Source organism: Lingula anatina, chromosome 3 (genome assembly GCF_051362555.1).
Source record: "Lingula anatina isolate TDL-2025a chromosome 3, LinAna3.0, whole genome shotgun sequence".
Classification (NCBI taxonomy): Eukaryota; Metazoa; Brachiopoda; class Lingulata; order Lingulida; family Lingulidae; genus Lingula; species Lingula anatina.
The window spans coordinates 7497664-7513374 of record NC_141769.1 but is presented as its reverse complement, the minus strand read 5'-3'; the positions used below and the strand labels follow the sequence as shown (position 1 = coordinate 7513374).

General features: G+C 37.5%; 1 protein-coding gene and 2 long non-coding RNA genes across 3 annotated transcripts in view; 2 read left to right on the top strand and 1 right to left on the bottom strand.

The window, feature by feature from the left end:
- The window catches only part of LOC106170327 (uncharacterized), a 28340-nt gene that overhangs the window by 1226 nt on the left and 11403 nt on the right, over window positions 1-15711 (top strand). Inside the window, exons 2-4 of the mRNA XM_087008681.1 lie at window positions 1659-1787; window positions 2336-2428; window positions 5102-6320. Coding sequence (XP_086864807.1) covers window positions 1725-1787; window positions 2336-2428; window positions 5102-6320 — 1375 coding nt within the window. The 5' untranslated portion in view covers window positions 1659-1724. The remainder of the gene's footprint in view (window positions 1-1658; window positions 1788-2335; window positions 2429-5101; window positions 6321-15711) is intronic.
- Window positions 7497-10291, top strand: LOC106158932 (uncharacterized). Its single transcript, XR_001237972.3, has 3 exons — window positions 7497-8034; window positions 8899-9028; window positions 9734-10291. It is a non-coding gene; the product is annotated as an uncharacterized LOC106158932 (long non-coding RNA).
- LOC147762854 (uncharacterized) lies at window positions 10878-12880 on the bottom strand. Its single transcript, XR_015333561.1, has 3 exons — window positions 12566-12880; window positions 11889-11944; window positions 10878-11385 (listed from the first exon to the last, which is right to left on the bottom strand). It is a non-coding gene; the product is annotated as an uncharacterized LOC147762854 (long non-coding RNA).

The following is a 15711-nucleotide window of genomic DNA, read 5'->3' as shown; positions in this document are numbered from 1 at the left end:
TTTCTCATACTCCTAGAAATAAGAACAAACTTTTCACTTTCTTAAATTATTATTTGTCATTTTATTAAACTAAGTTTTAACAGGCAGCTGTATTTTTTAATACTTGGGTGCAAAAATAAATTGGTTATGGTTTAAGAAAGGGAATTATTCCATATTTAAGCCACACATGTGCATACAAAATAATATTTGCAATTCTCAAACCTTTTAATGCAGGTTGTGTGGGTTACCTAGAAGCATAATAGAAGCATTATATGCTTTCTGTCAGATACTAGAAAATTAGAAAATTCACATACACACGCGCGCACACATGTATGTATGTATGTATGTATGTAAAAGAAACAACAAAAAGATGAATAGAAATGGTGAAAACAAATTAACATAATGCTGATTAACAACTAAGCAGAATGATGAAATAAATTAGTCATATCACTTACACACAAAAAACTAAGCAAAATACACATATAAAAATATTTTATATTAAAGGAAAAAACTGACTATATTCCAAACTGCTTTGTCATTAGAAATTTTACTAAAAAATAAATTTATTTCTCCTTTGGATTTGAAAAAAAATTGTAAACATGACTACATTCTGGTCCGACATTAACAGAAATGTCACTAAAAGGGGAAGTTTTGCCTTGGGACCTTGGGAGTTTGAAAGACGATATAATAAATCAATGATATCTGTGTTATATTATTTTAAGCATTATCATTTCTGTCTGTGACTTTGCTGCCTTGTTATACATATATACAGTCCCAGCTAGGTGTGGCCCAGCAGAGTCGCATGGCAAAATAGACAATGTCAACAGTGGATTGAATACTGTTCAATGAGTTGACCTTATACATCAAGCATTTAACAAAATATAACCAAATTGGTCAGACATTACATAAGAATTTGGTGGGAAGTGACCAGCAAACAGGACAAGTTTATTCCGTATAATATCTCTAAGGCTGTATTTCCAGAGCTTATAGATCGATCTATCCCAGCGAGGAGTCTCACTAGATGACTGTCAGATAATCTGGCTTAAATGTCTGTCCCGCCTACTACAAGCTGTAAGGTGGTAATTAACTTTCGTATCCGCTCGGCTGACAGCTATTTAGCGTAAACCCCCAGGGAGTTAGGTCGATCTAAAGTAGATCAATCTAATCTCTCTCTGGAAATGCGGTCTAAGCGTGATATCGGGTCACTATGACATTATTTTTTATGGTATTTATGTCAAATAATACACTGTCACCCTCTCGCAATATGTGCCTTGAGCACCTCTCTCTGAAGCTCAGGATGTTCTGGCATGCATCACTCTGGTTACAGTGTATTATCACACATATACCCATACATGAACATACGTTCATGCATACGTTTACTTAATGTAAAGGCCCCTTTACACTGTATGGCATGCTTTCTGCGTCCCGTGGTGCGGCCTTGTTTAGGAGTAAAAACAATAATAATAATTTACATGCTGACAGCTGGCCAATCATTGAGCATGCATTTTGCAACCAAAGTGATGCTCGTGCCCCTTTTTACGACCATAGTGATGCCAGTTTCATGGACGCAGAAAGGAAGCCGCCCAGTGTAAAGGGGGTTTAAGTGCATAAACTGGAATCACACAGAGAAGACTGTCGACATGTAATCAGTATGTTTCCTTTCTTCTCTTTCTGTCCAGGTAAAGCTTGAAATCTGCAGGATATATATTCTAGTGAGTTGATTGTGATATACAGACTGGAGAAGCATGGCTGGTCAACCAGAAGAAATAACATCAGAGTTCCAACAAGATGATTCCATGTCTCAACAAGTATATATATATATTTTTTTCAATTTATTTTTTTCCCAAAAGCAACCTGGCTCTTTACCAAACAAAGTCACTCAGTAAATTTAAAGTAAGACAGAAGTACAGTTTGGCCGTTACGGTTCGAAGGTCATGTGTTGGCCAGCAACAGTGACAACACAACTAACAGTGTCTGTATATAATAAAAAAAAAGAGGAAACTATTCAAAACAGTCGATGGCAACTGATCAATAAACGGCCGGAATTGTATGAGGTATAATAATATGTAATTTGGCATCAAAATTGACAAAATGCTTTTCCTATTTTTGCCATTTTGAGGTCAGCAGAGTTTGAAAAAAAATATAATAAAACAATGAATATCTGCATTTTATTATTCTGGGTGTTGTATTTCTGATTTTTGTCGGTAGCTTTGCTGCCTTGTTATACGTATAAATTCACTGTTTGTCTCTCTGTGTATAATCTGATAACTGTGTCTGTCCATATCATAATTACAATTGCCATCTGACACATCTGTTCTTCAACCTATTATTGCAGTATTTTTGTTTAACCTTACAGAATCTCCATAACACAGGCAGGGATAACTTTGTGTACACTTGCAACAACTGCAAGGCACAGGTGGAAACCAGATACCACTGCAGCATTTGTGATGTAAGTGCCCTTCTTGTGTGAATAATGCTAAACATAAACCAAAGAAATAAAAGAAAAAGTTAGGTGAACAAGTCTGATATTCATTTATATATTTACTCTTGAAAATCAGCATTGAGGATAAAATTTTGTTTCTTTTTCAGAAGGTTCATTTATGATAGTTTTATTAGTCAAATTGAAAACTTTTTTTTTGTTAAAATACATATTTATTTTGTTTATTGCAAGCATGAAACAAGGATGCTACTAAGAAGGGGGTCGATTTAGTATGACAGAGGTTATGAATTCTGTTAACTATTTATGATAGTAAAAATACCATTTTGTTTCTGATTTTATCGTGAAATAACACATTTAAATGGCTATGGTTTGAAGTACAGTATCTTTACCTGATTTATGTAACTTGTCAGTTGATGCATTTTTATAGTAGAAACAGCCATTAGAAGTCAAAACTGAAAACTCTATAATTCTAGAACTGTAAATGGTTGAGACCACTTGTTTTGTTGCATTTTGTAGAGCTTGTCAAGTGCAATACTGGAAATGGTGTCTGTTTTTTTTTTCCATACAGTTTAGGAGTTACACTGTTTCAAATGGTACAACGTCACAATGCTCATAGGTGAAAATAAAATTTGAAATACTGGAAAATTAGCAGAGGTATGTCCATATTGAACATAAATAGAAAGTTGTATATTGGCAATCTTCTGGTGGCCTTGAATTTGACCTATTTTTAACATGAACTGTACTTTATAAATTTTCCAACCCTCATATCTCCCAAAGTGGCAGAAATACACCCATGTTACTATTGAACTTGAACAGGAATTCATATATTGGGTATCTTACTGTGACCTTGCAATGAATTTGACCTTGAATTACTTTTCACCATGAACTGAACTTTGCAAATTTTCTTGCCCTTATATCTCTGAAACTGGCAGAGAGACACCCGTAGTTATTACTTAACTTGAATAGGAAATCAATTTTTTTACCCTTATATCTCCAAAACTGACAGAGATACACCCATTCAATAAATATGACAAATATAATAAAATATAATGAAATTTTGTCATTTTGGGCCAGTAATTGTATGTTTGTTGCTAGGCCTCACTTTTTCCCGATGATCACTGTGTCAGTTACCATATTGTACAAAAGGTGAGTTAGCAACCCAAGAAATAAATTTACTTTAACTTAAACACTATGTGTGCCACCCAAGGTGAGAGATAGTGATCGCTATAGTTGGCTTTGGACGCAAAACAGCATCATCATCACCATTATGGGGGGTTTCATTATAGGAAAATGCTGCACTCTTGCTAAAGCATATTTTACCTGACTTTTCGGTGTGAGATAGGAGGGGCACTGAAATTAGTGTCTAGTTTCCAGGTTCATTTTTCAACAATAAGCCTGACAACCAAAAACTAGTGATGTATTTAAAAACAATACTGGCATATAGAAAGTAGTGTCATTTTTCAAAAAATTAATCTGGCATCTAGAAATTAGAGTCGTGGAAGTGTAACATGTTTAAGTATCTCTTCACCTTGCGCTGAGACCTAGAAGGCCATTATTGTTTATGGTGAATGGGTAGCTTTCACTGTAGAAGCCACCTGGGCATTACTGTCTCTCCGCCTTGTTGGGAGACCAAAATGACAGCAGATCAGTGTCTTTGGCGCACAGGTAGTCCTAACTGTGAAGGCTGAGCTGGGCATAGGTCGGTGTGTACAGGACACAGCCTTAGAAGAAGCAGCTGTGTATTAGGAAAAATGTGTGTTATCATCTCTCTCCACTGAGATTACCCCTGATTGTTTTCATGATCAAATATACTAGGTTTAAGGGAGAGATCACCTGCCATGCGGTAGACTAAGTAAGAGCTTGGATGGGAAGTCCTATATTCACAATGATACTGCAACCTTGGATTTGACCTTTTACTTTTCCTCGTGATTTTGTTATACATTGTAGTTTTCAACAAAAACATTTGAGAACTTTTGAGAACTTTTTATTATTGTATTCGTAGAGCTTGTCAAGCACAGCACTGGGGGTGGTGTCCCTTATTCTCATATGAATGCGTTTACTCCAGCTCCTGGCACAATACTTGGTATTGCCTCTCTGATACTCCAGTATTCTGTTTTTAAAAAATCTATTCTGGCAAATAAAAACTAGTTATCACACTTCAAAAAGTGAAAAGAAAAGCCTCTGACACATGTAAAGTGATTATGATAAATATTTCTGTTAACCAGAAACTACAGAAAAATTATACAAATGCCCAGAAACCAGAATCATGTTTTTGGAGGGAAACAGGAGTGGAAGAATGGAGGGGTGATTTGCGATAAGCAGCTACCACAAACAGCTAACCCTCCAGTCTCTCTCCATCTTGCACTGAAACAGGGACAGCCACAGGTCAGTGTTTATGGTACACAGGACGTCTTACTGCAAAAGCAGGTCTGGGCATTACAGTCTCTTTCCTCTGTGCAGTGAAGCAAAGAGACCACAGAACAGTGTCCACAGAGCACAGGTTGCCTTCACTGCTGAAGTTGGAATGGGCATTACACTTAATGTTGCTGGTGGTACAATACCTGGCAGCGGTATTGCAACTCTGATCCTTTAGTTTTAATCCGTAAACAAAGAACAATTGCCTGCATTGTGTAATAATTAATTATTTCCATGACTCATGGGTTTTTTTTATTCTGTCTTCAGGACTATGGCTTGTGTATACACTGCTATGAAAAAGATGGTCACGAACACAAGATGGACAAGTTGGGCTTGGATCTGGATGACAGTCCAGGTGATTCAGGAAAGCAGCAGAATCCCCAGGAGTCACTGGTGCATGCTTGTCAGTGCAAAGATGCAAACTGTCGCCTCCCTAGCTGGCAGAAAATGAAGCGTGTGGTGGCACACACAAAAGGCTGCAAAAGAAAGACTGATGGGGGCTGTCCTATTTGTAAACAGCTTAGTGCACTCTGTTGTTGTCATGCCCATCATTGCGAGGAAACAAAGTGCCCTGTGCCATTCTGTTTGGATATCAAACAAAAACTAAAAGTACAAAAACTTCAGCAAAGACTACAACAAGCTCAGATGATGAGAAGAAGAAAGGCCTTAATGAACATTGCACTATCCACAATGCAGCAGTCCATAAGTCAGACTCCAAGTATTCAGCCCGCCCCAGCCCCTATACCTCAAACCACTTACAATGGATCAGGGGAAGACCATATCAAATACATAATACTACAACAACAACGACTTCATCAAAGACAGCAACAAGCTCAGATGATGACATCCACAAAGCAGCCCGTAAGTCAGACTCAAAGTATTCATCCCGCCCGAGTCCTTATACCTCAAACCACTTACAATGGATCAGGGGGAGGCAAACCAAGTGGCCCTCCCCCTCAACAGCCACAGCCAGGACAGCAGCAACAGCAGCAGCAGGGATTGCCTTCAATAAATCGCTGGTCGATGTACAATGTGAATCCAGGGGCGCGACAGCCACAACCAGGCCCCATGCAGCAGGGAGCTCAAGGAGGAATGATGCATCCTCAAAACCCCAACATGCAGGGGCAAGCAGGGCTCACACAAAACCCACAGAGATCTGCTTTGCAGAAACTTTTAGAGACGGTGAAGTTGCCGACGTCGCCGCAACAGCAGCAGCAGGTGCTGGCCATACTGAAATCAAACCCTCAACTTAAGGCTGCTGTCTTAATGCAGCTTGCCCAGTGGCAGCAACAACAACAACAGCAGCAGCAGCAGCAACAGCAGCAGCAAATGCAAATGATGTTTGGAGGTCAGTGCCTGCAGCAACAACAACAACAGCATATTCCATCTGCTTTTATCAAGCAAAGTACTAAAGATCAGAAACTACCAGGGGTCTCTGCGGCCTGCAGTCATCCAGAGCATAGTCCACCCCTCAGTACTTCCCAAGGTAAAAGAGTGCTTATTTCTTTTACTTAATTAATTGTACCACCAGTGTAGGCACTGGCAGTACACATGGTTTTAGCCCGACTCATCTTGTCCTACGTATCCGCCAGCTCCGCAGCTATGTCACAGTTACCGCTTCTCTTACACCCCATTCCCAAAGATTTTAGATCGATCTATCCCTGTGGGGAGTCTCACTAGATTACTGTCAGCTTAGGGGGCTTAAGCATCTGTCCCGCCTACTATAAGCTGTAAGGGGGTAATTAACTATGGTGTGCGCTCGGTTGACTGCAATTTAGCGTGAACCCCCAGGGAGTAAGGTCGTTCTAAATCTAAATCTCTGGATTGATCTAAATCTCTGGGAATGCACCCTTAGACTCCATTCCCAGAGATTAGATCGATCTACTTTAGTATTTGAATGGTAATAGAAATTAAGACAATTTTTATTTCTGATTCAGTATTGGAACTTGAAATTTCTATAAATTTTGACTAGTTGGTAGAATTGACTAATATACAATTTAGCCCACATTTTTAGCACACCATTCTTGTCATAATGGGCAGAAAAAGCCCATGCTTTTGGAGTTCCTGTACATATTCTGACCAGTCTTTCTCTGTCCATGTCATTGCTGTTGCTGTTCAGCACATGGTGTTTGCCCCATAACTGCCAAACGGTATTTTTGTTTTACTGTAAATTTAATGAGTGGCTTTGTTTAGCAAAGAAGCAGTTCATAATTGTACCACCAGCGTTAGCGCTGGCGGTACACATGGTTTTAGTCCCGTCCGGTCCGTTCCGCCGGCTCCGCCGCCATGTTACCGTTACCGCTTCTCCTCCTAGACGGTAATGGCCCCCATACCCATCTCTTGGATTTAGGTCACCTATAATCTCAACTCGTTCCACGTAAAATTTGGGCTTTGTCGGTATTGGGGTCTAGGTGTGGCATTCATTGCAATGCACCCTTGTCCAAAAATGGCAAAATTAAATGCTAATTATCTCCCCTACGGAAGGAATTATGGGAAAAATTTCTACAGACAGCTTTCCAAAAGTCATATGTGTAGATTTCAAATATGCCCTTGGATTTGACCTTTGACCTTTATTTCAAGGTCAAACAGGCCAAAATTTTCAAAAAAACAAAATTTTTGCCGAAAAAAAATGATTTGCGCTCTTATTCAGACACCACACAGACTTAAAAGGACACAAAAGAGGATTTTCGCGCCAAAATTGATTTATCCCGATTTATCCCGAGGTTAACACTACTTTTCCGTGATTTACCAACCTTTAATCTATCATTCCCGGCACTCGCCATCGCTCTGTAACATTTTTGGAAAATACAATAAAAAGAAAACCTCCGCTTAAGCGGAGGTTTACCAACAACCACCTCCATTTTCATTATTGAGCTCTCTAGCCTTCCGGATATCGCGAGATTCTCGTATTGCGACCTAGTTACAACCAGTTCAAGCTGCCGGGAAAAGCCAACATGGCACAGGAGGCTCAATTATGCTGGGAGTCCTTCGAAGAAGCGAAGACAGATAACAAAAAGAAAAAAGAAACAGCCTTTACAAAAATCAGCACCAGAAAAAACATGCGTAAAACAGTGTATCAGCAAATGAACGACAGGCAAACAATAAACACCGGCGAGGAAGAAGGCAGATGAAAACCTGCTTGGGTGGCCATGCGGATACGAAGAATCGCCTGGCCTGGCCGCGAAGTATTTACTGGATTTGTGAGTACCATTTACAATAATGTTTGAGATAAGACACCAGTGAAAATATTTATTAAGCACAGAGATTTATGTTTATTTACGTGTGTTCGTTGTATTTCTTAACGATTGTCAGGCTCGTCTGTCAAAATATGCCATGAAATTGTAACTAATATGAGTGGTATCGATGACAGAAATTGCAAGTGTTGCTCATATGTCGACTCTGACAGGGTTTGGGTTAGTTTATAGAGCAAAGAAAGTTTAAATAGAAACGGACATGGTGGGAGATACTAGTCTCATTACATGTACATTACAATGACCGGGCGAATTTTTGACTTACCGAGGGCACATTTCTTGTGCCTCTAACATCTAGGCATACCACAGTAATTAAGACATATGACCAAGATGCTATTTCTTTAGGCATCTAAATCCCAAAATGAATGTGCAGAAGCTGTTATTGTATCTAAGTTTAACTCAGTGTTAAATGGCATGTTAACTATAATTGAAAATATCTTTGAGTAGTATTTTAAAGACAATTTGTCTCCTTTTTACATTAAAAATAAATAAATCAGAAAGGGGATATTGCATGTTTATGTTTGGTACATCTCTCTAATGTATTAAATAGTCCAGAGTAATAATTTAGATCATACAATTTTAACTTTAGAGTCCAACCAGTATTTCGGAGATTAAACCAATATGAAATGATCAAGAAACTTCAAAATTAAGTTGTAGTTAATACTAGTGCAGTTGAAGATGACAGTCTAGATATTTTAAGGTGATTATATTGAGAAAAATGGCATTTATACTTATTTCAGTTATGTTTTTACATGATTTTTCTCAAACTTGATTATCTTATTTTATGTACTGTTGCTTTTTTTTTGGTTGCAGTATCAAGGTAACTTTTTCCTATGGGATGCCTGAACTGGAAGAAGTGCAGATGGAGGAGGAGGATGATGCTGAAGAAGAGGGAATTAAAGGATCCTGATGATCCAACATGGGACTAAAACATGTCTTTAGAGTAAGCAGAATTTTAATAAGCTGATATTCACTCCTCATATATTAGGCATTATAGGTGCATGATTTCTCTTTTATCAATTTTTTTTCCAAATTGGCGACACATAATGTAAACATAATGCAAGACTATTTTCTCCGTCAACTGAAACGAGCTAAGCTTTACCAAAGTATTGTGCACTCAATTCTAGAATATGTCTGCCCTGTGTGGCATCCAGGACTAACTATAGAGCAATGCAAACTCTAAGAGGCTGACCAAACTCGTGCTTTGAAGATTATTTTCCCTGACCTACACTATGATGAAACCCTGAACCTGGCAAATATGTGTACTTTAGATAAACGAAGAGATCTGTGCAAAACTTTCTTTTACAAAATAACTGAATCCTCTGACAAACTGAATCACATCTTTATTGATCAATCCAATCGTCTTTTAAGATCAAACAATAGTAACAAAGTGCCACAATTTAAGATCGACAGATTCTGATGCTCTTTTATTCCGTATGCACTTTTAAATTTCCAATAGTATTATGTTGTCTTTTATCCTAAGTACAATAATTTTAAAGTTCAATTAGCAGTCTTTTAACTCAGTTTTATTCAAGCAAATATTCACTTTATTTTCATTATAATTTTCTTAACACTATGTACAACTTCAACCCACTGGGTTGCAATCTTAATAAATTATTATTATTATTATTTTGATTTGCTTTTTTAGACCTTAAGGTTATGAGCAACTGCCAGTATGATGTCCTGAAGAAGAGTTTTTTACATGGAAGAGGAACTCCATGGCTCTCCACCAAAAAAAGAGGGACTTTTCTTGAGGGTCCAAAGCGGGGACGAGTTGGATAGTGAGAGACTTTTCCTGACTTTCGAGTGCTGCTTACAGGATATATTCAGTGAACTCATCTTGCCACTGTGACAAAAGCATAATCTGTTGACTTCAAACCATCTAGCACTGGAATTTATGCTATAATGCAGACAGATTGGAAGTCAAGGTGGTCTTTCCTCCCAAACCTAAGTCATATGCCTGATATTGAGAATAAACCATTTTGGTCCAGCATTTACTTCTTAAATCTAAATGACATCAAATGTATTATGGAATATGGTACTGGTGGCATATTGTGATTTCTACTTATTTTAAACCAGTGTGTTGTTAGATTTTGTAAGATCACCAGTTGCAGTTTTGTGACTTTGTTACAGCATAAAATTCTGTATTTGGCAAATGACTGCATGTCATTTCTTTTAAGACCTACAAAAATGGTTTGAGTGAACACTTGTGCCTGTATTCAATTCTCCACTCAGCCAATATTTAGAATTCATGCAGGGAAGCCATGCCTGTATTTTGTAAAGAAATATTTATACCTTTCTATTTATTCCCTGCACATCTTGGAAAAGTATGTGTGAATATCTTACCGATGAAACAATTTATGTTTGTGTAAGTTGGGTTGGTCCTTTCTTATGACACATCCCTTTGCATGGAGACTTTTGTGTCAGCTCACATGAGTCAATACGCTGACAGAGAGGGGGATAATTTGTTGATCTGCAATCCTCATGGGTCTGCATGTACATCAGACTCTTAACATGATAGCCTGGCTAGTAATAAGTCTCTCTCAAAAATGTAATCATACTATAATGTGTACTGCACAATGTGAAAGTTTGTGAATGCTTGAGTAGAAGGCTTATTTATGAAGATGGCATTAATAAGTATGAAAATAATTATGCATTCTAGCTTCCAAAATCTGTGTATGTCTTATTCATTACATGTGACAGGTAATAATAAAGATGATTTGGCCAAATTCCAAACTTATGTAGCAAACTTTGTTTATTCTTCTATTTTTGCCAAATATAAATAGAAGATGTTTCAATATTTAAACTTTTATTTCATTCATAATCTCTACCCAGTTAATGCTACATTGATACTGCAGCTTATGCTTTGTACATAACAATATGTTAATTAATAATAACAGTTGGATAGTACATGTTGTTAATTTACTAAAGGGCTAGTTCTTAGAAAAACATGTTCGACATTGAAATATATTCTAAAAAAGTTTTCAAGAATTGCATTAGAATTGAATCTTTGGATGTATTTGACAAAATTATAAAATTATTGAAGAGTTGACGATGCCCAGAAAATAAAGGCCTTGAGGCTCTCGCTGATCTCAGTCTTGTCACTTTAAATACATGTACATGGGCATTATAATATAAAACTGTTCACTCGGTTTTGGTAAAAGGTGGTGGATCGTGGTCATCGCTGCAAATTTTTTGTAGCAGTCTTTTCCACAACTTGTCACACCGACATTAAAGTGATGCAGTATTGTAAGATTGAAGTGCGTCCTGGTATGAGTTTTCCAGATATAACTTGAGGCACTGTAATAGTAAAATTACATAAAATGGTTATAAAGAAAAAAATGTATTGATATTATCATAACAGCACTATTCTTTAACAAAAATCAACAAATTAGAGGGCATGATCACTACATGATAACAAGCTTATAATAAAGAAGCAAGTCTGATTATGGCAAAAAAAAAATAAAATTAAATTTCAATATCTGTAGCTGCATTAAATCATAAAGGCCACAAGAAGAAATAACATAATCACACATGGTTTCAAAGAACTGATGTAAAAAAATCACACTAATATTTCCCACTTGGAATTAGAATTTTGACTAGCTAATTTACTACAGTATAGTGCTAAACCATACCAAATGGCACTGTTCGCCCTCTAAAATACCAAAGTTTTAAGCAGGCCCAGAACCCCACGCCAACTAGGGGGGGGGGCTTTGCATCCGCGGACCCCCCCCCCCCCGTCCCCCCTCCTTTCAAATAATCCTGGATCCGCCCATGTTATACTGCTAAAATTATTAACATACCTGACCTCTTCACTCGTGCTTGAAGGGGTGTATCACCCAATTCCTCCTCTGAAAGGCTAAAAAAATCATTCCTTATAATCATATTCATTGACAATATTATTAAATTTACGGGGCCGTAGCGATAGTCCGAAGGTTCAATAGTCCGAAGGTTCATTGGTCCGAATGTTCACTATAGAACCTTCGGACCAATGAACCCTTGATTAAAAGATCGATGAAAATGTTACCCCTTTTCGGACCAATGAACCTTCGGACCAATGAACCTTCGGACTATCGAGACGCCCCCAAATTTACAAATAAGTTAACGTAGTTACGTGATGTACAACGAACACCCTCTAACCCCACTAGTACTCGAGTCACATCGTATATCTCATGGGATTCCCCTGCGAGAATATGGTGTGAGGTTAGTCTGTAAGTACTGGTAGATGACCACATTGAGCAGAAAAGGGTATTCCTCCTGCTTTACAGACCTATACACCTCAGGGGTAAAGTGCACTATCTCGCTTCATAATATAACTACTAGTCTAGTAGTACGTACCCAGTGCTAGTGATTTGGCTGACCCGAGGAAACGTTAATTATTAACAGTTATCTACGCTTTTTAACTTCCTCTGCCAGATATTTTGATTTCCACTGCCATCTTCCCATTTAAAAGTACTTTTGGTAAATATAACTCGCTTACCTGCAAAGATTCGGTGAGCAATTCCTCTTCTCCTTCACGTCCACGCTCACCTTCGAAACGACATGCTGTCTACATTGTTTACATCTCGTATCTGAGTCGAGAAGCCGCGTTATTTCAAACTGTGTCAAGATGGCTGACGCCCGGGGTTCGAAAGTGGACGGTGAATATGATTCTTTTTTTCGATATTGATTAAGGCCATTTACCTGCCATTTTATGCTTTACCCATAGCAATTGTTCTCAGATAAGTTAAAAAAGAAGCAATCCATGCACTAAAAAGGCGTTTTAAATCCTATTTTTTGTCCCTTTAACTAACAATATTAATGGAAAGTGTTACATTTCGGGTCATCTTTCATCTCCGTGAATTTGGGGTCAATCGGTGCATTTTCACGGGAGTAGCGGCCATAAGATATCGAAACTGAAAACTGTCTCTAATTCGGGAACCGTTAATGCTAGACACTCATTCTTTTTTGCATTTTGTAGAGCATGTAAAGCCCAACACTGGGTGTGGTCTCCGTTTTTTTGTATTCCATACGGTTTTCGAGTAACGCTGTATCAAAAAGTACATATTGGTGGTGAAAGCAAAATGTGCAGTACGGTAATGGATAATAAATTTTGAACCCCGGAAAAATAAAACATAAGGCTTGGCAAAGCAGAAAACTTGTGGTCAAAAATGACATTATTTCATCAAATTTGAACATCTGGAACTTCAGAGCACCTCCCATTTCAAGAATTTTGACCAAAATGACCTTTTCTTTATTTTAATTAATTTTTTCTGTAGGAAATTTATGGCACATAATGGTAACTCCAAAATTATACCATTTAGTCCCTTATATCTCCAAAACTGGCAGAGATAGGTCCATAGTTACTATTGAAGTTGAATAGGAAGTCATATACTGGCAATCTAAATGTGACCTTAAAATTGACCTTTGACCTACTTTTCACCATGAACTGAACTTTGCAAATTTTGCTTCCCTTTTATCTCCAAAACTGGCAGAGATAGGTCCATAGTTTCTATTGAACTTGAATAGGAAGTCATATACTGGCAATCTACATGTGACCTTAAAATTGACCTTTGACCTACTTTTCACCATGAACTGAACTTTGCAAATTTTGCTTCCCTTTCATCTCCAAAACTGGCAGAGATAGGTCCATAGTTTCTATTGAACTTGAATAGGAAGTCATATACTGGCAATCTACATGTGACCTTAAAATTGACCTTTGACCTACTTTTCACCATGAACTGAACTTTGCAAATTTTGCTTCCCTTTTATCTCCAAAACTGGCAGAGATAGGTCCATAGTCTCTATTGAACTTGAATAGGAAGTCATATACTGGCAATCTACATGTGACCTTAAAATTGACCTTTGACCTACTTTTCACCATGAACTGAACTTTGCAAATTTTGCTTCCCTTTTATCTCCAAAACTGGCAGAGATAGGTCCATAGTTTCTATTGAACTTGAATAGGAAGTCATATACTGGCAATCTACATGTGACCTTAAAATTGACCTTTGACCTACTTTTCACCATGAACTGAACTTTGCAAATTTTGCTTCCCTTTTATCTCCAAAACTGGCAGAGATAGGTCCATAGTTTCTATTGAACTTGAATAGGAAGTCATATACTGGCAATCTACATGTGACCTTAAAATTGACCTTTGACCTACTTTTCACCATGAACTGAACTTTGCAAATTTTGCTTCCCTTTTATCTCCAAAACTGGCAGAGATAGGTCCATAGTCTCTATTGAACTTGAACAGGAAGTCATATACTGGCAATCTACATGTGACCTTAAAATTGACCTTTGACCTACTTTTCACCATGAACTGAACTTTGCAAATTTTGCTTCCCTTTTATCTCTAAAGTTACGCTGTATCAAAAAGTACATATTGGTGGTGAAAGCAAAATGTGCAGTACGGTAATGGATAATAAATTTTGAACTCTGGAAAAATAAAACATAAGGCTTGGCAAAGCAGACAACTTGTGGTCAAAAATGACATTATTTCATCAAATTTGAACATCTGGAACTTCAGAACACCTCCCATTTCAAGAATTTTGACCAAAATGACCTTTTCTTTATTTTAATTAATTTTTTCTGTAGGAAATTTATGGCACATTATGGTAACTCCAAAATTATACCATTTAGTCCCTTATATCTCCAAAACTGGCAGAGATAGGTCCATAGTTTCTATTGAACTTGAATAGGAAGTCATATACTGGCAATCTACATGTGACCTTAAAATTGACCTTTGACCTACTTTTCACCATGAACTGAACTTTGCAAATTTTGCTTCCCTTTCATCTCCAAAACTGGCAGAGATAGGTCCATAGTTTTTATTGAAGTTGAATAGGAAGTCATATACTGGCAATTTACTGTGACCTTAAAATTGACCTTTGACCTACTTTTCACCATGAACTGAACTTTGCAAATTTTGCTTCCCTTTTATCTCCAAAACTGGCAGAGATAGGTCCATAGTCTCTATTGAACTTGAATAGGAAGTCATATACTGGCAATCTACATGTGACCTTAAAATTGACCTTTGACCGACTTTTCACCATGAACTGAACTTTGCAAATTTTGCTTCCCTTTTATCTCCAAAACTGGCAGAGATAGGTCCATAGTTTCTATTGAACTTGAATAGGAAGTCATATACTGGCAATCTACATGTGACCTTAAAATTGACCTTTGACCTACTTTTCACCATGAACTGAACTTTGCAAATTTTGCTTCCCTTTCATCTCGAAAACTGGCAGAGATAGGTCCATAGTTTTTATTGAACTTGAATAGGAAGTCATATACTGGCAATCTACATGTGACCTTAAAATTGACCTTTGACCTACTTTTCACCATGAACTGAACTTTGCAAATTTTGCTTCCCTTTTATCTCCAAAACTGGCAGAGATAGGTCCATAGTCTCTATTGAACTTGAATAGGAAGTCATATACTGGCAATCTACATGTGACCTTAAAATTGACCTTTGACCTACTTTTCACCATGAACTGAACTTTGCAAATTTTGCTTCCCTTTTATCTCCAAAACTGGCAGAGATAGGTCCATAGTTTCTATTGAACTTGAATAGGAAGTCATATACTTGCAATCTACATGTGACCTTAAAATTGACCTTTGACCTACTTTTCACTAGAACTG